This window comes from Notolepis coatsorum (assembly GCF_963971535.1).
Source record: "Notolepis coatsorum genome assembly, chromosome: 11".
Lineage (NCBI taxonomy): Eukaryota > Metazoa > Chordata > Actinopteri > Aulopiformes > Paralepididae > Notolepis > Notolepis coatsorum.
The window spans coordinates 67,747,650-67,770,367 of NC_140175.1; the positions used below are offsets into that span (position 1 = coordinate 67,747,650).

Below are 22,718 nucleotides of genomic sequence, written 5' to 3' on the forward strand. Positions count from 1 at the left end.
AACTGACTAGCACATGCTGCCAGCTGAGCATGCGGCGTGTCACCTCTCCCGGCTCCGTGCCAAATGAAGATATTTTTTTTTGCTCATCCCGTGAACCGAACAATACACACACGCCCCAAACCGGGGAGGTCGTGCCAAACGGTGTACTGTTCGAATGCATACCGTTCCACCCCTATTCCCATCATTCCATTAGCGCAGGCCGGTGGTTGCGGTGACCGAGAGCCTTAAATCTCATCTGGGCCGGCCGTGTGTGGCGCTGCCGTTATGCTGGCTTATCCCAATGCAAACGGATTCCTCCGCTGGCAGTTAATGGTCTCCCATTCAGCCTGGCCAAGCCCCCTCAACAACACACCACCTCAATAAAAGTGTAACATATTGAAGAACCTCCATTAGAAAACAGCCCAAACTTATTTTTCTTGCTGCTGTACTCATATCTAGCTTGGATGACCTCTTGCATGAACTCCTTTCTTTGCTTTTTCTCTGTGCTGTATCTTTCTCCCTCGTTCCTCCTCTTTTTCTATACCACCTTTCCTCCATCCCTTTAACCAACTGTTTGAAAGGGAGGATATGACTGGCAGAGGACAAATCGACCCACAATGGAAAACACTATGTGTTGGGATTCTCCACCAGGCGTGTATCAGATCACTGGAGAAAAAGTGTCTACATTTGTCCTTCAGTTTCCTAAAATGTTTCACCGTGAAGTTTCTTATTCAATCCAATTGGATAGCTCTAAATTAGAAGTTAAGTCAAAGTAATTGCAAGTAGGGAGACGGGTGTGCAGGAGTCCTCTTTTCTATATCCCTCCATTTACTGAAATGGAATGTTAGAATTGTTTGCATTCCGTTATTGTTCACATGGGGCACAGCTACTGCTAGCTCCAATCTTCCAGCTAGCTGTGCCCCATTGTTTCTATGTGGATATAATGCTAATATTCCATTTCAGAGAAAGTGAAGGTCAAATATATATATTTTTGGGATGTCCAGGTGTTTGAGGATGAGGTGGGAGAGGGTAGCAATGGTGTTCTCTGTGCTGTGTCTGTCAGCAGCAGCATCCTCAGCCTGTTTTACTTTTCTACCATCCAGAGTGTTGTCCAGGACTGTATCATCATCATCTGGTACAGTCTAACTTAGGGCTGGGCGATATAACGATATATATATTTTTTTTGTGCCCTGCAACAGGGCAGTTCTAAAACCAGAGACAGTGGACAGACTTGTCTTTCTTGCCTGCAACTTAAAGTAATAGCTTTGCTTGTCCAACTGACAATACTGACCAAATTGAGATTTATTTTTCTCTTGTCCATTTATTTTGTTTGCTTTCTAATTTAAAATACAGTTTGAAACCGTCTGTACACAGTAGGCTGTGTGCTAGCAGAGCTAGTCTCCAGTCACGAGTCACGTGCACATGTGCGGTGGTTTGTCCACCAAAAAAGCGCCAAAAGATAGAAAATAAACTACAGTAGCAGAGCCAGAACAGCCAGCAGAGAAGCCGGTTTACTTTAGCTTTCAAACCAGCTGCAGGGCTGAGAACTGGAGTGTGAGGGGATGTAACACTAAATATGGCGGCAACGACAAAGAATTGCTGCAAAATAAACATACATCTATCTGTTTTTTTTTTATTATTTATATATATACTTATAACAATATCGATAATTATCTATATCGAGTGATATGATATTGTTATCGATATCGTTATTGCCATATCATTTTTGGCCATATCGCCCAGCCATGGTTCATGCTAAATCCAGATAATTGGCAAATCCAAGTAACTGTCTAAACAGAATGGCCTTAAGATAAGATCTTAGAAGATCCCACAGATGTATTACACACAGAATACAAGCTGCTAAACTAGGCTTGGGCGATAGGACAATATGACAATATGATCGTTTACATATCGATCATGTGGCCATGATAATGGCCTCACGTGTCCCTGATAACAATACAGACCAGCTAGCCTAAACACCTCTCCCAGAGTTCTACGACAAGTGCAGACTTTTGGGATGTTAAGCATAATGAAATCACTGGATCTTAATTTGTAATTGCAAAGCGGATTGCTGAGTGGTGGTCGTGTCAAGCTTGTTAAGGATGCCCTTTGATGTCATTTTATAGATTACATCACATATTTGTGACTGTTTACTAATGGTGTGCACTAAATAGGTCTGGCTGGCTGCCTTGACTGACTGGCTGACTGATGGACTGTTCTGCAGAAACCAAGGCACTTTTGTTTTGGGACATTTTACTCAACTTTCTCTCTGTCTATCTCTCTCTGCAGACTGTTTCAGTGGTTGAGTCCCAGGGTTCGTTGGATGAAGTGGGGACAGATCAGTCAGATGAACCAGCTAAGGACACCAAAATGAAAGGTGAGTCTAGAATCTCTGTTTCCTCTCCATTCATTGAGCAAGAACATTACCACCACATCAAGAACATTACCACCACATCACAAACATTACCACCACAGCACGAACATTACCACCACATCACAAACATTACCACCACAGCACGAACATTACCACTACATCACGAACATTACCACCACATCACAAACATTACCACAACATCAGGAACATTACCACCACAGCACGAACATTACCACAACATCAGGAACATTACCACCACAGCACAAACATTACCACCACATCACAAACATTACCACCACAGCACGAACATTACCACAACATCAGGAACATTACCACCACATCACAAACATTACCACTACAGTACATCACAAACATTACCACCACATCACGAACATTACCACCACATCACGAACATTACCACTACAGTACATCACAAACATTACCACCACATCACGAACATTACCACAACATCAGGAACATTACCACCACATCAAGGACATTACCACCACATCAATGACATTACCACCACATCAAGAACATTACCACCACCTCAAGAACATTACCACAACATCAGGAACATTACCACCACATCAAGGACATTACCACCACATCACGAACATTACCACCACCTCAAGGACATTACCACCACATCAAGGACATTACCACCACATCAAGAACATTACCACCACATCAAGAACATTACCACCACACCAAGAACATTACCACCACATCAAGAACATTACCACCACATCAAGAACATTACCACCACACCAAGAACATTACCACCACATCACGAACATTACCACAACATCAGGAACATTACCACCACATCAAGAACATTACCACAACATCAGGAACATTACCATCACAAACATTACCACCACATCACAAACATTACCACCACATCACAAACATTACCACCACATCAAGAACATTACCACTACAGTACATCACAAACATTACCACAACATCAGGAACATTACCACCACATCAAGGACATTACCACCACATCACGAACATTACCACCACATCACGAACATTACCACTACAGTACATCACAAACATTACCACACCATCAGGAACATTACCACCACATCAAGAACATTACCACCACATCAAGAACATTACCACCACATCAAGAACATTACCACCACATCAAGAACATTACCACCACATCAAGAACATTGCCACCACATCAAGGACATTGCCACCAGATCAAGAACATTACCACCACATCAAGGACATTACCACCACATCAGGAACATTACCACCACATCAAGAACATTACCACAACATCAGGAACATTACCACCACATCACAAACATTACCACCACATCACAAACATTACCACCACATCACAAACATTACCACCACATCAAGAACATTACCACTACAGTACATCACAAACATTACCACAACATCAGGAACATTACCACCACATCAAGGACATTACCACCACATCACGAACATTACCACCACATCACGAACATTACCACTACAGTACATCACAAACATTACCACACCATCAGGAACATTACCACCACATCAAGAACATTACCACCACATCAAGAACATTACCACCACATCAAGAACATTACCACCACATCAAGAACATTACCACCACATCAAGGACATTACCACCACATCAAGAACATTGCCACCACATCAAGGACATTACCACCAGATCAAGAACATTACCACCACATCAAGGACATTACCACCACATCAAGAACATTACCACCACATCAAGAACATTACCACCACACCAAGAACATTACCACCACATCAAGAACATTACCACCACATCAAGAACATTACCACCACATCAAGAACATTACCACCACATCAAGAACATTACCACCACACCAAGAACATTACCACCACATCAAGAACATTACCACCACATCAAGAACATTACCACCACATCAAGAACATTACCACCACCTCAAGAACATTACCACCACACCAAGAACATTACCACCACATCAAGAACATTACCACCACCTCAAGAACATTACCACCACACCAAGAACAGAATAAAACGAGGGACAGTAATTATGTCTGTCTTATATCAGTGTAGCCGCGCTCTCGGCTGGTCACAACGCAAAAAGGTTTATAAACAACTGCCCCCATTGGCGAAATGGCGGAGAAAATAGGAGCCCAGATGTTGGTACTTTGATCCAGAATGTCCCTGACGACTCCCCCTCCACCACTGCTACAAAACAATTACCCAGGGAACACACTGTTGGGATACGTTTATTGCAAAGCTATTTGCTGAACGAAAATGAACTCTTTCTCTCTCTCTCTCTCCCTCTCTCTCTCTCTCTTTGGACTCTCCAAATCCTGGTGGTGGTTTTCTTCATGGCGATGGCTTTCACAAGTAGTCTATATAAGACGTGAGAACTGGCCAATCACAGTTGTCCAGTTGTTGGAGAATTAGGCCACAGTAACAAAAAAATAAGAAAAAAGAACAACCTTTACCTCCCGGGCAGTTAAATAACCTGTAATAGAAGTGAGTGGTAGGTGCAAAGTGGACAATCCCCACAAAGTGTGTGTGCGTGCATGTGCCTTTTTGATCCATGGTTGAAAGAAGTTTGATGCAGGAAAGGGATGGTTCATAATTGTCAGATTCCTGGAATCGCATGCCTCCGTGACTATCGCTTCCTCTTATTGATGCCATGTTTTTCCGACAGGTGCACATTTTAAAACAATAATGTTAGCGCCACGCATGTAGCCATAGCAGACTATTTGATTGCTTGACTAGGAAAACCTAAAGAGCTCGAAATTGCGACCGTGTTGGTCGCATATGCTCCCGCTGTTTCTATGTGCAGTGAAAACCCCAATGCTTTGCATCCTAGTCATTCAATTACGTGGTAAACTACTGTTAAACTAGCTAATAGCCATGCTCATGACAGAGACGGAGAGATAAAACAGCTGAGCTGAGCTAGAAAGGGTGGGGGCTAGCGGCGCTCGGGGGAGGCAGCTTCTCTCCCTCCCTCTCTTTACTAGTTCAATTAACGTAGCAAAAAAAAGGAGCCCTTTCTGTGTGTGTGCGTGTGTGTGTGTGCGCGAGCGCTGGTCTTCTGAAAGGGGAGGTAGAAGCCTCGGAATTTCGGTAGGTGAATTGCTTTCCTAGATGTTACTTATGTGTCAGTTATGTTTTTACTTTGAACCTTTATTTATACAGGTTGGTTATTGATAACAAATTCTTTTTTGCAATAACGACCTGTTGAATGCAACTACAGTTCAATAGATTAAATTAGTTTAAGATAATCTCAAATACATTATTTTATTTAAGTGTAGGCCTATAGTTAATTTGATTTTATACAGTTTTTGTATTTTTCTGACATGGGGGCTCAACAATCAATGATAAATGACAATCATAAATGTCAAGTTGCATGTTGCTATTCTAACCAGCTTAGTTCTGTTGCATTTCCAATTTATTTACGCTGTCTCTGCTCTATGTAACATGCACCTGTGGTCACAGCCACACATACACACGCATACAAGCTCCAACACACACACACACACACACGCACACACACACACACACACACTCGCACATGCACAATTGCACATGCACAATTGCACATCTACACAGATACACGTGCACACAGACATACATACACACATACAACGTAGCGTCTAGTAGGAGTGACAGCCAGTTAACCTCCTAGCTTCTGGTAAGAAGACCTTCTGACACATCGACCCCCCCCCCCCCATTTCATCATCATCAAGAATTCACAACTTTAATCAGTACTGCCCCTCCTCTCTCTGTCCTCTCTCCCTCTATCCCCACCGCTTGATTGCTTTTACCAACGCGTTCGTGTTTCCACGTCTCTGATTGGCCAGGTCATGTGACATGTACGCCCAATCGTGGGACCGCAAGTTTCTACACTGTTTAAGCTTAGGCGCTCTTTCGAAGTTGGTTAAGGTTAGAGTTTGTCTTAGAGCATGGCGATAGAACGCCTGCCCTGATTCCAAACTTAACCTTAATACTTTGTTTGCCCAACCGAGTTTTCTCGGGTTTACCCCCCGTGGGTTAAATGCCCACTCACGAGAATTCTCGTATTTTCTCGTTTTTTTTTTATTAGCGATCTGAAATCATATTTCATCAACGAGTCTACCGTTGGAAATCCAGCCACTCCAGGCGCTCGGATGTGAAAAAAGCGCCCCCTATCGTCTCCCAGATGGTAATTCACCCTTTTGGATTGAACTCAATGAAAATGAATGAGAAAAAAAATCCCTGACTCCACATTTTACTTCTCACTCACGCAGCCGGGGTCGATCAGCTCCACTAGTGAGCCTCAGAGCAGCGGGGATTATGTGTTTTTACAGTATACACGGTGAATCAATAAAAGGATCGATTTTTTTCGAATGGCGATCAGGAATTGGAATAATCCATTTGGATACCATCTGATCTTGGGTAAGGAATCTATGTTACCAGTCTTAGGATAATCAGACTCGTTTTCACGGAGATATAAGCTTTTATGTGATATGGCTGTTTCACTGTGTCAGGAAATAGGAGAATCGATTTTCAGCTTGCGGCCAGAGCATGCATGCGTACACATATACTATCGATAATCTAGCGTTTATTTGAAAACGATTAATAAATAGACCGAAAAATGACAACGTTCTAGAATATTCCAGTAAAGGGCGATTATCATGGAATGTCTTAATTTTCCCATGAAAACAAGTGATTTTCAAAATGCTAGAAAACGAAAATGAAGCGATAAAAAAACAATCTGCTACGACAATGTTGACTGGAAAATGAGTCTTTGATAAGCGACGGGCAGATTAGACACAGCCATAATTTAAAACATAGATTAGGCGATATTAACGTTAACATTGAAGTGGTGCTGGGCATTCAAGGAGGTAAAAAGGAATTAAGCTTGGGCAGTGAAAGTTTTAACCAACTGCGAAAGAGTCGCCTAAGCTTAACCAGTGATAAACTAGGCGTTAGGTAGTTTGCAGGCTGTTCGACCCGGAAATAGGCGCAGAACTTGCCGTCCCACGATTGGCGCACATGTCACATGACCTGGCCAATCGGAGCGCAAAACGGGAACCCGGAAACACGAACGCGTTGGTAAAAGCATAGACTCATCCCCACCTCCTCATATTTCATCGCTCTATATCCATCTATTTCTCAAAATGTCTCCTTCATCAAGCTCTCTGTTGTAGCCTGTATCATTCTCTCTCTCTCTCTCTCTCTCTCTCTCTCTCACTCACACTCACACTGCATTCCATTCCATCTCTGTCCATCCATCTAATTTTCTCCCTCATCAAGCTCTCCATTGTAGCCTGTATACTTCTCTCTCTCCCTGCACCCTATCTCCCTCTCTCTGTCTATCTGTATCTCTTTCATTTCTGTACAGGCTCTCTCCATTGTAGCCTGTATCTAATATCTCTTTCTCTTTTCCAGTATTTTTTTTATTTTTCCATTCAGACATTCTCTCTCTCTGTTTCTCTCTCTCTCAATCCCTCCTGCCTCCCTCCTCAGAAGCTATTTAGTTTAGTCAGTTGATAGAATCGAGACAGAGTGCAATACATAATATCAAAGAGTGTAGTACAGGTCATGAAAAGAGAATATATGAAACATAAACGGCCTACTCCCCTCCCCCCCCCCCCCCCCCCAGAGTGTGTATTACTGGTGGTACATTCTGGTGGTCAAATAAACACATTTTCTTTCTAAAAACACGATTTGATCTTAAAAAAAAGTATTCTGTACAGTCCAGTATGGTACACTTACTACTGTACTTGAGTACATCTTCGTGGTACTTGTACTTCAACATGGTTAAGCATTTCCATTTCAGGGCCTTTACTCATAGTATTTGATCACAGACATTCGTAATCAAATAGCCGGTCATGATCATTAAATTACCATCATGGCTTAATGGGCTGTGGCATTGCACCATATTGTATGACAAACACCTCACAAGAATACAATTAATTATTTTACTCGACTTATAACACTTACTCCACTGCATGTATCTCAGCCCTACAGTTGCATAAAATAAATAGCTTTTACTTGCAAAACCTGTGGTGAATTGATGCAAATTATACATTTTCAAAGTGGAAGCCTGACATCCGTAGAGGCCCACTGAAACAAGTCTGCTGCTCAGGCAGTGATTTGCATTTGTGTCAGGCTCAAAGGGCTCAATTCAAATGACAGTCTACATGCTATGATTCAGGCCTGATCTACATAATAGATCTACATGTGAATAGAGCAGTGACGACTGATGGGAGATCAGGCGAGCTCATGACAGAGTAGAGGTACAGGGTTGTTTCACTGTGAAAATAAATAGGTGGTTTTTAGGCCATGGTTAGACTAGGTGTTTTTGTTTTTGTTTTGTTGCTGAATGAATACGTTTGCTGTCCCTGTTAAATAGAAATGCCGTTTTGGCAGGAAAACGTGTTGCCCTACTTACGACGCTGAAATTGTTTTTCCGTTTTGGAAAAACGCCAAAACTCGCCGACAATGTGTCGTGTAATCTGCGCAGAGCCGTTGTTGCTCAACGCCCATGCGCAGTAGATACCGACATCTGCGTGCCCTCACCAACGTCCGGTGACAACAGAGCTGTCCCAAATAGCTGCAGCTACCATGTGTTGTCAAGTTATTGTTATAAGGACCCCAGTCCAAGCTACAACAGTCTGCATTCCCTTAACAATTGTTTGTATTGAGCCGTATTGTACCCATTCTGCAATATGTTAAATAAAGTTTACATCCATTCATTCTGCTAGCATTAACAGCTGGCTAACGTGAGCTAACGTTAGCTATCAGACCCTGTTAGTCCAGAGCTCCTCTTTCAATCTTAACAAGCATTAAACAAAATGGCCCAGTCATCTACTCACCTTTGTTTAATACATGAGGCGTTGTCTAATGGTATCTAGCTACTGATAGCTCCTGATATCATGAGTTTGTGCTGGCTGGCTAACTAACGTGAGCTAACGTTAGCTGCTAGCCACAATGCTATACTGTTATACTGGCATATTCCATTCACGTTAGCATGTAAGCTAACAAAATCGGCGCTGATGAGACTAAACTCCGCTCTTGGTGGTCAATTGTGTTGATGTTAGTTTTGTTTCATCAACAAATGAGGCAGAACACACAGTGAATGTATCCGTTTTGTTTATTGCACTTTAATTGCTGAAAAATAAGTGCTACAGTGGCTAAATAGCACACGGAGGCATTTAAAGATGGCGGCTTGTTGACATTTCTTTGCAGGAAGTGTATTGGCACATTCAAGTTCTGATTGGTTGAAAATTGCCTTCATGTTCGCCACTTACTGCCACTTACTGCTTTGGCATTGTACTACATCACTGTGCTCAGGAGGCAAAACAAAAGTGCTCAGATTGCAAAACGAATGTCTAACTCGGCTGCCACTACGTTGCGACCGGGAAGCGTGAATATTAAAGGCAACCAACTTGTGTTCGGCTTTTCTCTGATTGGCCGCGCCCCCCCCCGCCCCCACGCGCAGGCAAGTGCAGCCGTCCCACGTCCCAAATGAAATCCAAAGAGCAAGTGCGTCAGCGCGGCAGCGCGGGCAACCAACTTGTGTAGTGTTGGGCTGCTGTTCCAACGCACTTGTGTTGGGCTGCGGTAGCAGTGGAGCCTGCTGACTGATTATTATGTTTCGCGTTTTTAACAACCAAAGTTAGATTCACTCGTCACTGTACATGTATAAACAAAGCCCATACAGTTATGAAATAATAAACACTGACTATCTGACTCTTACTAATAAACACTGTGTTAGGACTATAAACACTGTTGGGACTATCTGACTCTTAATAATAAACACTGTTACAGACTAGTGTTAGGACTATCTCGATTCACGCGTCACTACTGTAACTAGAAACTCTGGGTGTCATTGTACATCAGTAACGTTATTTCGCGTTTTTAACGTCAGCGGGGCGATGCGGTGGTTAGTCCCCGGCTTCCGTGCACCGCCGCCGGCTCTACTCGGTCCAGCTCCAGCAGCAGCGACCGTGCTCCGTTGTAGAACGAAGCCCTTCAATGACAGAGCTCTCATATTTTGCGAATGCATAAACTATATCTTAAATTGTGGCTATGTGTCTAATATGGCTGTCGCTTATCAATGACTTCGCGACAGCCATATTAGACACATCGCCATAATTTAAGATATAGTTTATGCATTCGCAAATATGAGAGCTCTGTCATTGAAGTGGGTGGTGGCAGCTTACTAACAGTAGCGATTTTTATTGTTTTGTCATGACCAAACATAATCCCAACATAGATAGGAGGTGTACTGTATGTCAAATGTCGGTCATGTGGTGGAAGTGTTTAGTACAGTCACACAACAGAACACCGCTGTAGACTAGAGTACAGTCACACAACAGAACACCGCTGGTTCGACCAGCGCTTTTGCCGCGTCTCTCTTTGCGCGAGGGCGTGTGCTAGTGGATTGATTGATTGGCCGTGTGGCCAATCAGAGAAACGCTGAACGAAAACCTGAACACAAGTTGGTTGCCTTTAATATTCACGCGACCGGGAAAGCGAAACTCAGCTTGAAAACTAAACGAAAACACCGTGTGTAACTCCAGCCTTTAGTGTCAAGGCCAGAGATACCTGCCCACCAGTGTTGCCAGATGTACGATAATTATCGTATTTGTATGATTTTGCCATTTCCCCCCAAGAAACGATAATTTTAAGCCTCTGGGACAATAATTTAACTCTTCCCATCTGGCAGCACTGCCTGTGGTGATGTCATCAGGCTGCATTTCCTCCCAATCCAAACTTTACAACAAAATGTTTAAAAGTATTGATATTTCACATTGTTCAGCATTGGGTAAATTTGGAACAAACACCCTTGACTTAGACGCCACTTCAAGTTCAGTGGAACGTTTAACCAGAGCATGACTAGACCACTAGCCACTTAAACATAACGATGACTGAGTACACTTGAGTATATTCAATATCAGATACTTTTGTACTTTTTACTCAATGTAGCGGTTGTACTATTCTAACAGGTTATTCAAATGTACTATTCAAATGGGTTATTCCAATGTATTATTCTAAGTACTAAATAAAGCAAATTGTATTTAGTACAGGAGGAGAGCAGATAGTGACTCACTGACGGTGACTAACTACAAACACACTAAAGTCACTGATTCATGATGTTGGCAAAGGCTTTGCCTTCTGGCATTTTTCAAAATGTATTTTAAAATGTATTCATTTTGTTGAGGTAGTTGAGCAATTTCTCTTTTCTAGTACTTTTTTGTAGCATTTCAATTTGTTGTTCAATTTCAGTTTTCCAATAGCTGGTTTACTCAATTAGCTTAACTTTCAATTTGTCCTCCCACTCGACCCTCACCCTTATCTCTCTCTCTCTCTCTCTCTCTCTCTCTCTCTCTCTCTCTCTCTCTCTCTCTCTCTCTCTCCCCCTCTCTCCCTCTCTCCCTCTCTCCCTCTCTCCCTCTCACCCTCTCTCCCTCTCTCTCTCTCGCTCTTGCTCTCGCTCTCGATCTCTCTCCCTCTCTCGCTCTCCCCCTCCCCCCCCCCCCCCCCCCCTCCTTCTCTCTTCCGACCCCAGCCTCCTTTGCTCCTATCTGTTTTGCCATCAAGGCTAAGGAGAACGACATGCTTCCTTTGGAGCGGAACAGAGTGAAACTCGACGACGACTCGGACGAAGACCCAGAGAAGGTGAATGTTTCTTCAACTTTAAGCTCCCGGAACCCAAATATCTTTCCAAGCTTAGGGAACTCAAACCATTTTACAAACGTAGGTAACCCAAATAAGTTTTCAAACTGAAGGAAACTCAAATAATAAAACTCTAAAATGGGGACCAAAATATTATTTTTAGAGATCCAATACTTTTGTAGGTTTCTGTATGGCCTAATCTACTTGTAGTAAAATATATATATATATATATATATATATATATATATATATATATATAGGGATGCACGATAATTATCGGGTCGATAATTATCGGGTCGATAATTATCGGGCCGATATCAGCAATTATGACGTCATCCCGATAAAAGTGTTGATGGCTCCGATAATAAAAAAAAATAAAAATTTAAACTTTTTTCATTTCATGTCAACGACAAAGCAGTCGGGGCAATGGCAAGCCGAAAACGGTTGAAAATGTGGTTATTTGAAGTTTTGATTTTTTTTTTCACAACTGAGGTAGGTAGATTACATTTTTAGAGACTAAAGTACCGAAAAAAGGTATCGTTGGGTACTGGTATCGATTCATAGGTACCGGTACCGTATTGGTTCAAATGTGAACGGTACCCATCCCTACTGACGAAGCACAATACCTGTTGGTTTTTAGTTCACTCATTGTTCAGGGAAACGCATTGTTAATGACATTGATGGATTGTGAATTTTGTGATTGACTCAAATTACGGTATATTTATTTGGAAAAATAAATAGTCACTTTATTTGAAGAGTCAAAACTGTTCTCTTGGCTTTGTTTTGTTCATAGTAGTAACGCTCATGTCATGATAAATCTGGTTAGGTCAAAACTACAGGAATATACATTAAAAAAATAATTATAATACAATAAATATATATATATCGGTTAATCGGTGTTGACCTTGAGGAGCAGAAAGTTATCGATATCGGGGTCAAAAAATCAATATCGTGCACCCCTAATATATATATATATATATATATATCGATATATATATATATATATATATACTGTTTTAGGCTATGCGCTGTCCTATTAGCTTCCAATATTCTATTTGGGCAACATTTTTAAATACTTACCAAAAGCTTTTTATTTTACCTATGATCTATATTGTAATTGGTAGGGATGTCCCGATGTTTTTGCCCCCGATTCTGATCTGAGTAATTCAATATTGATTCCCGATCTGATATTTGTATTTGCTAAGTAATTCAGCTGCATAGTGCACACTTCAAGTACATTAAAGTCAGTAAAACCAATCTAGTGTAGGTAAGACATGTTTGGCATTTGAATAGCTCAGCATCAAGAAAATGTTTTCCTGCATCACAGCTGTCCTTTAACACTTTGGACGCTAGACCCGATGATAGTCAGGTTAACTCGCCGACACTTGGGCGCCAAACCCGAGTATAGTCGGGTTTTCATCATTTATTTTATTCGATATTTCCATTCATTACAGGCACACGGACATCTGGGTTAACATGGGGAATCGTCCTGAGAATGCAAAAGTGCAATACCGGCCGCATCCACCCAGGTGGCAGTATCGAACACCCTTTGAACATTATATCTTGGCCTGTGGGTCGATCAGAAGTCTCCGGTCGGATTTCTATTGGTCGGGCAAGGAGGGCGGTTATAATGGTCGGATTGAGAAACGTGAATGGCTCCCGGTGCATGATGTGTGGCGGATTATGTTGGCGACATGATCGACACCAATACTGGGACTCGCGATCAGATAATTGGAATATTCTTTTTGGGGTACATCCTAGTGAAGGTGAAGGTAAGGCCTATATGGTTTCAATCCTGCTGTGATCCAACCATGATTTCACTTTGATCACAATATGTGTGTATTTTACTCCACAACGTGTGCCGTTGGTGACGATCAAAGCATCAAAAAAGTACCCCCCACTAGGCTTGGGCGGTATAATTTTTTTCACACCGTCATATTTTGATGACATAATACCCCGGTATACGGTATATGACGGTATGACTTTCAAATCATCGTTAGCTCTCCGTCTCAGAGTGGTAGTCAGAAGCCTGTACCGTTAGCATGTAGCCTAGCCATGGCAGACTATTTGATTCCTTAAGGACTCGAAATTGCCTGGGTTTTGGTCATATGCTCCCGAAATGCTTGCGCTGTTTGGCTACTTCTATGTGCAGTGAAAACTACTTGAATGCTTTATAACCTAGTCATTGATTTAGTTCAGGGTAATCTAAGATTAGCCGCAGAGCTAACGCTATTTAACGTGAGCTAACGCTAGCTAATCAAGCTCACAGAGAGAGATAAACAGCTGACAGCGGATAGTACAGGACGGTACAAATACAATAAAAAAGCGGGTGGGGGCTGTTGTGTAAACCTTGTACTCTTTAGTTCACATATAATAAGAGACGGATTATTTGCTTGCTCCACTAGTGCACCACAACCATCACAACAACACACACCAACTCTCGTCACAACGCTTTACGGTTTTTTCATAGCACTGTCGCAACATTCCCGTTAACCGTGAACACCGTTGTGACCCACTCGCTTCACTAGTGAGGACTCGCCCTCTGCTGGCGCGTGTGTGCACTACACTCAAAACTCCGTTTCACTGTAAAAGAAACTGAAGCGCATCTGTGATTTTGACGGTGACGGACGGTATTGATTTTCAATACCGTCGGGATTTCTAAATACCCTGGTATACCGTAATACCGTCATACCGCCCAAGCCTACCCCCCACCCTTTCATGCATTCATGATGAAACATAATACCGATAATATAGATGTGATCTCGAAATAGTAGCGTGTACAGGCAAGAAATGGCAAAGTTTTTAGTGAATTGCACATATTGCTGCATAGCGTAGTTTTCTGGGATTAGACGGGATTACTCTAAAACTATAGTCATATTTACCACGATATAAAACGGGAATGTATGGATGACATTTTCTTTTCTTTAACATATATTGAACGATGGTCGATGTCAAATGGGCCATAGTATTGTATCCATAGCTATAATATAGAATATAGTTATAGCCCTGCAAACACCGCCACGTATTCCTATATTTTAGAGCGTCTGCCTTTTAACAACACATCACGCATATCGCTGTGGCGTCCAAAGTGTTAACGGTTTTCTTTTTCTTATTTTTTTTTAACAAAAAAGGATCTGAAATTGATCATGCTTAACTCATTCACAGGCCAGCGGTGTAAGCCATCCTTGTACTCAATGGGCCACCACTGTAAGAGATAGGGATTTTCACTGTGTGTCACAGTGTTTGCAGGGCTATATCTATATTCTATATTATAGCTATGGAGACAATACTATGGCTCATTTGACATTAACTATCCATCGTTCAACATGTGAAAAATAATAGATTTTTTTCATGTATACGTTCACGTGTTATACCGTGGTGAATATTGTATAGTTTCAGAGTGATCCTGGCTAATTCCTGGTAACTGTGCTATGGAGCGATATGTGCATTTTGCTAAAAGTGTTGGCGTTGCTTGAATGCATGAAAGGGGGGGGGGGGGGTTGATGCTTTGATCGTCAGCAACGGCATACGTTTTGGAGTATGTTACATGATCGTTGCGATCTATGTGAAATCATTGTTGGATCAAAGTAGGCTTGATGTCATATAGTCCTTACCTTTACTAGGAGGTATCCCAAAAAGAATATTCCAATTGTCTGATCACGATTTCCAGTATTTGTGTCGATCGGGTCCCTGACATGTAGTGGCACAAGATATGCCTCAAGTGTGCTGAACGCGTTTCGAAGTGGTCTGATGAAGCGATTCACTTGGCTTGGTCTAAATTCTCCGCCCGGACCATATACAATGTAACACACAGTGTGAAATAAGGTTTCAAAGGGTGGGCGATACTGCCACCTAGCAGGATGTGGACGGTATTACACTCTAGGGATCTCGGAATGATTTTCTATGGTAACACCGAGGTCCGTGACATTGCATAGAATAAAAAAATCGAATAAAAGAAAAAACGATGAAAACCCGACTATACTTGGGTATGGCGCTCAACCGCTGGCGAGATAACCCGACTATCATCGGGTCTGGCGCCCAATGAGTTAATATAGCCGATTCTGATCAATTAAAATATGCTGTGATCGGCTCAGATACCGATCTTTCCGTTCTCATTAGGACATCCTTAGTAAATGGTATTTTGAGTCCTGTGAAAAGTGCTACACAAATAAAATGATCTGTATGATGTTTTTTATTCAGCTGGATAATGTGGCGGGCCTGGATGGTGTGACGGGAGGGGCTGAGATGTTTGACAGGGAACCACTCTCAATCCCTGCTCCAGAGGAGAAGAGGCCCACCCTCAGCCTGGAGGAACTAGAGGCCAAACAAGGTAACAAATATTTATCTTTGAGGTTAAGTAATGCTAAAACGCAGGAGAGAAAGAAAGAAAAAATAAGCAACTTAAAGGAACACACCAACATTATGGGAAATGTGCTTACTGTCTTCTCCAGAGTCAAGAAGATGGATACCAATTTCATCTGTGTTCAGTAGAAAGCTATTTGGCTGCAAGCTAGCCTAGCTTAGCACAAATTAATGGAAGTGGATTCCTGTTAGCCTAGCTGTTGGCCAAAAACACCCCTCTGAGTTTGGAGCTAGGCTAGCTGATCCGTTTAACTTGCTGATATCTTTAGACACCCTTGAATAATGATAATGATAATGATAATTGCCATATCCAGAGATGGAAATGAGCCTCAGCTACTAGCCGGTAAATGTGCAGACTGTGGACTAGTAGTTCTTTCCCCAGCCACTCCACAGCAAGTAACCAACCTCTGCTCACTCAAGTCATTCATGTTCCAATTAGCATGGCACAGTCCAGTCCCACAGTACAGGAACAGTGCAGTCCCACAGTACAGGAACAGTCCAGTCCCACAGTACAGGAACAGTCCAGTCCCACAGCACAGGAACATTCCAGTCCCACAGCACAGGAAAGGTCCAGTCCCACAGCACAGGAACAGTCCAGTCCCACAGCACAGGAACAGTCCAGTCCCACAGCACAGGAACACTGTGCAGTCCAGTCCCACAGCACAGGAACAGTCCAGTCCCACAGCACAGGAACAGTCCAGTCCCACAGCACAGGAACAGTCCAGTCTCACAGCACAGGAACAGTCCAGTCCCACAGCACAGGAACAGTCCAGTCTCACAGCACAGGAACAGTCCAGTCTCACAGCACAGGAACAGTCCAGTCCCACAGCACAGGAACAGTCCAGTCTCACAGCACAGGAACAGTCCAGTCTCACAGCACAGGAACAGTGCAGTCCCACAGCACAGGAACAGTCCTGTCTCACAGCACAGGAACAGTCCAGTCTCACAGCACAGGAACAGTCCAGTCTCACAGCACAGGAACAGTCCAGTCTCACAGTACAGGAACAGTCCAGTCTCACAGCACAGGAACAGTGCAGTCCCACAGCACAGGAACAGTCCTGTCTCACAGCACAGGAACAGTCCAGTCTCACAGCACAGGAACAGTCCAGTCCCACAGCACAGGAACAGTCCAGTCCCTCAGCACAGGAACAGTCCAGTCCCACAGAGCAATGCCTACTGCTGATGCTAGAGAGCAGAACTAAAGCAGCAACAACCCACCATCCACCTATAACGTCACCTACTGTCACTGACTGACAAATGGATAATTGAAAATGTATTTATTAATTGAATCAGTGACCTATCCTCAACGCTTTGTCTAACCATGACACTGGACTGCATAGATCTCACCATGCTGTGTGATGTTCTGAAGATCAAGCCGCACTGTGTTAAACATTGAATAGGCCGCCCTGGCCTCTACCACCCTGGCATCTACCACCCTCGTCCTAATGTTTAATATAAGTCAAATAATCATGTCACTTTTGATAAAACAGTTTAACAAACTTGAAGTACCATGTTAAGATAGTAGCCTATTCAGCTGTTTCATGGGGACCGCCACATTTTTGTTGTCATGAATACACGGCTTCTGTCTGTCTCCAGACTCCTGTCTGTCTGTGTCCAGCATCTTGTCTGTCTGTCCAAAATTAGGGCTTCAGCCACTTATCTTAATCATAAATATATCTTTCACTATATTCTTGTCATGTTTACCTTAACTCAACATCCTCCTCTCCTCTCCTCTCCTCTCCTCTCCTCTCCTCTCCTCTCCTCTCCTCTCCTCTCCTCTCCTCTCCTCTCCTCTCCTCTCCTCTCCTCTCCTCTCCTCTCCTCTCCTCTGTTTTCCTTTCCTCTCCTCTCCCCTTCTCTCCTCTCATATCCCTTCCTCTCATCTACCCTCCTATACTCCCTTCTCCTTTCCCCTTCTCTCCTATCCCCTTCTCTCCTATCCCATACTCCTTTCTTCTCTCCTATTATCCCCTCTCCTCTTTTTGTTCCCTCTTGATTATCCTCATTTTCCTCTCCTCTCCTCCATTATCCTCCCTTTCTTTCATCTCCTCATTTCCTTTCCTTTAATTTCCTTCTCTTCTCTTGTCTTGACTTCTTTCCTATCATCTCCCACTACTCCTCCCCTTTCATCTCCAAAGGTAGCTGGACTGTGTGTGGTAAATAAAGGCCTGTATCTGCAAACAAGTCTGCTCAGAAAGGGGGGGGGGGTATAGAGATGGAGGGATGGAAGTAAATAGTGGGATTGGAGGTGATGGAAGGAAAGGGAGGTTAGATGGAGTAAGAGAGGCATGGATGAGGAAGAAGAGGGTTATTGAAGGGAGGGGGGAATTGAGGGAGAGAGACAGACAGAAACACAGACATAGTGGGAGAGAGGGATGGAGGGAGGGAGAGCAAAGGGGACTGGGGGAGTGGAGAAAGGGATGACGCAAGATGGGAGAGATATAGAGTGCAATAGAAGGAGGAGAGATAGGGAGACAAAGATATGGATATATAGAGAAAGGAGGGGGAAGAGGGAGAGATATGAAAGGGGGTGTGATAAATAGAGAAGACCTTACTAATGTAGATGGATATATGGTTCTCTCTCTCACACACACAAACTATCTCTCACACACGTATCACACTAGCGTGCATGTACTGTTATGAATACACACACACAAACACATATGCACACACAAACTCACACACACACATACATTATTCCACCCACACCTTTAGTATTCATATTCACACATACTCTTTCTCTCATTTCTCAAGGAGCACCCCCCCCCCCCCGCTACACACAGACACACTGTCAGTTGTTTCTCAGGAGAGAGGAGAGGAGATACAAGTTTAACTTTAGTTTTGTGTTGCCTGCTGTTGAGTGTTCATTAACATTGCAATCTACTGCAACACGTTTGCGTCAGTCATCCGTATAAACGGGTCACATTTGGGCAGTCAGGGAAATGGCAAGAGCAAAATGTGCTCCACTGATGTACCTCCTACAGGGCCAGAGAGAAAGGCGCTGTTCCACACTCCGCCACTGGTCGGCTCACCGAAGCACAGCTTTCTCCCTCTCACCCGCCCAGGGAGGAGGGTAAAAAGCTCGCAATGTCCCTAAAATGAACATAACTTCTGATGTTCTTAGAGATGAAGGTGGGGTTTGTGTTTAGCGTGGCACCACTGCCGTCTCCGCTGATGGTTAGACTGCTTGGATGAACTGACCAAGTGGACTGCTCAATGTAAGAGCCAAAAGTAGAGTGGTCTTGATAGAATGCCGTTTTAAGGAGGTCTGGTCCAGTGGTTCAAAATGTTCCTAGTTTAGACTCCAACGCCAAGGCTAAATCCCATTGCGGGGATACGGCACGCATAATGGGCTTTATTTGACTTGCTCCCTGAAGGAAGCTCTTTAAAAGAAGGTGGCTGAGTAATTGCTCGTCATCGAAGCCCTTGTGACGAGCGGAGATGACTGGAGCATAGACCTTCACACTAGATAAGGACAGTAGCGACTGGAGATAAGCATGGACCCTTTCTATTGGACAAGAAATGGGTCAGTGTTTCTCTCTCTGTGCCATTTCTGAAACTCTAGACACTTCTTTTCTGGCATATATGGTGGTAGTGCAAGGAGCTGGAGTGTTGAATGGTTCTGGTGACCTTGAGGGGTGACCATGATTGCGAAGCCCAGCAGAGTGAGATTAGCTGTCTGGTGTGCCGTCTCGCTCCTTCCTCTTGACTGACAGAATAAAATAATCCTTATTCCCTGGTGGGACCATGGTTCCAACGACATCTCTGTGCACTTGTAGAACATACTGTGAGGTTCCAAATAGCAATCAGTGACCTATCCTCAATGCTTTGTCTAACCATGGCGCTGGACTGCATAGATCCATGCTTTGAAGATCATGCCGCACTGTGTTAAACATTGAACCCTGGCCTCACCCTGGCCTCTACCACCCTGGTCTCCACCGCTCTGGTCTCTACCGCCCTGGTCTCCACCGCCCTGGTCTCCACCGCCCTGGTCTCCACCGCCCTGGTCTCTACCGCCCTGGTCTCTACCGCCCTGGTCTCTACCGCCCTGGTCTCTATCGCCCTGGTCTCTACCGCCCTGGTCTCTACCGCCCTGGTCTCTACCGCCCTGATCTCTACCGCCCTGGTCTCTACCGCCCTGGCCTCTACCGCCCTGGTCTCCACCGCCCTGGTCTCCACCGCCCTGGTCTCTATCGCCCTGGTCTCTACCACCCTTGTCTCTACCGCCCTGGTCTCTACCGCCCTGATCTCTACCGCCCTGGTCTCTACCGCCCTGGCCTCTACCGCCCTGGTCTCCACCGCCCTGGTCTCTATCGCCCTGGTCTCTACCACCCTGGTCTCTACCACCCTGGCCTCTATCGCCGACTGGCATGGATGAGAACCGTGTCAGGTGAATGTGTGACAGTGGTCTTTGAAGCCCTCATTTTGTGTGTGTGCACGCCCATGCACATTCATTAAATTGTGTGAGTCAAATGTGTGTGCACGTTTATAAATGTGTGTGACTGATGTAGGGCTGGGTATTGTATGAATATTTTCGATACCGATACTTTTTTCCCCAGTACCTTAGTTTTCTGGTTAATGTGTTGTATTAGCCAATTGTTATTTTAGATTTTTGATTGGTTGAACAGAAGAAACGGCCAAATCACCAGCAAACATGCGTATTGTCTTGCTGACGGTGATACCTAACTACTACTTAGGTATTTGAAATTGGTATTGAATGACACATCATTGTTTGATACTCCATTGTATTGAAGCAATTAGATTCATAAAAGTATGAAATCATAACATTTCGATACCCAATTATATATTATTGATGTGTGCTTTCCTATCCTTGTGGGGACCTAGGCCTGGGCGATATGGCCAAAAATGGTATCACGGAAATCTTTAAATTCATATAGTTCGATATTTCTTTATTATTATTTAAACAACAAATGTATGTTTATTTTGCAGCAATGCTTTATCGTTGCCGCCATCTTTAGTGTTACAGCCGGTTTGAAAGGAGAGTTGAACAGTTCTGGCTCTGCTAGTTTATTTTCTATCTCCATCTTTTGAATGTGTGACAGTGGTCTTCGAAGCCCTCATTTTGGGAAGAAGGACTTGGCCGCTTGTCTTTCAAGGGGACGGGGCCAGTGTGGCTCGGACTTACCAGAGTAAATAAAAGTGTCCTTTCATGTTCTAGTGAGACACTGGAATGCCTAGAGACCTTTTCCACACGACAGTTGACTCACACAGGGATGTCTTCCAATGTATCACGTGGGTGCAGAGAGGATGCGCAGCTGGACCAATCAAGCCCACTAACACACAGATTGCAGTCATGAAAGCTGCTCAGCATATGCACAGCTGCACTCAGTCATCAGTGCAATCAGACCACAGATCTGCCGGCTGCCGGCGATGACAGCGGGAGCGACAGAACAGAACTGCGTCTGCATTTGATCTTGTCTTGTCGATGGTGTAAAATCAATTAGGTATATTGTTAGTAAGTTAGCCATGTGATAAGCGGGATAATGTATAGCCTATACTCGGTCATTGTCGCAAAATAATTGACCTTCACTGACGTTTAAAACACCTCGGCGAGGCGCCTCTGTATTTTAAACTCTGTCGGTCAATTATTTTGCGACAATGACCTCGCAGCTATACATTATCCCTTACATATCTCTTGTCGTGTAATTAACACAACATTATGCATACTTTGACAATAAATAAAATAATAATTTGTTCTTACTTGCTTGCCTGGGTAAATAAGTGACCGCCTGAGTGAAAGACCCCAGGCGGTCAGGGTGGGGGGTCAGACCTCCAACACCATCACCCTGAGCATCGGGTCCCCCCAGGGCTGTGTTCTGAGCCCCCTGCTATACTCACTCTACACACACGACTGTGTGGCCAAGTTCAGCTCCAACTCCATAGTGAAGTTTGCAGACGACTGTGGTGGTGGGGCTGATCTCGGACAACGACGAGAAGGCCTACCGGGAGGAGGTTGAGGTACTGGAACGCTGGTGCCAGGACAACAGCCTGCTCCTGAACATTGGTAAAACCAAGGAGCTGATCGTGGATTATAGGAGAGGACAGCAGGAGACACACACACCACTGAGGATAAACGGGGCTACCGTGGACAGGCTGAGCAGCTTTAAGTACCTGGGGGTCCACATCTCAGTGGATCTGACATGGTCAACACACATAGACACAGTCGTAAAAAAGGCGAAGCAGCGCCTCTACCACCTGAGACAGTTAAGGAAGTTCAGAATATCTGGGAAGATACTCCAGTCCTTCTACTCCGGAGCTGTAGAGAGCATCTTGACTGGAAACATCACTGCCTGGTATGGTAACAGCACGGCACAGGACAAGAAG

At 43.8% G+C, this 22,718-nt stretch overlaps 1 protein-coding gene across 1 annotated transcript in view; it reads left to right on the forward strand.

Moving 5' to 3' along the window:
• Nucleotides 1-22,718, forward strand: part of sfswap (splicing factor SWAP) — a gene marked incomplete at its 3' end in the record, with an annotated part of 295,870 nt that overhangs the window by 156,931 nt on the left and 116,221 nt on the right. Inside the window, exons 11-13 of the mRNA XM_084324950.1 lie at nt 2,269-2,356; nt 11,905-12,014; nt 16,212-16,341. Of these exons, the coding sequence (XP_084181076.1) occupies nt 2,269-2,356; nt 11,905-12,014; nt 16,212-16,341 (328 nt within the window). The remainder of the gene's footprint in view (nt 1-2,268; nt 2,357-11,904; nt 12,015-16,211; nt 16,342-22,718) is intronic.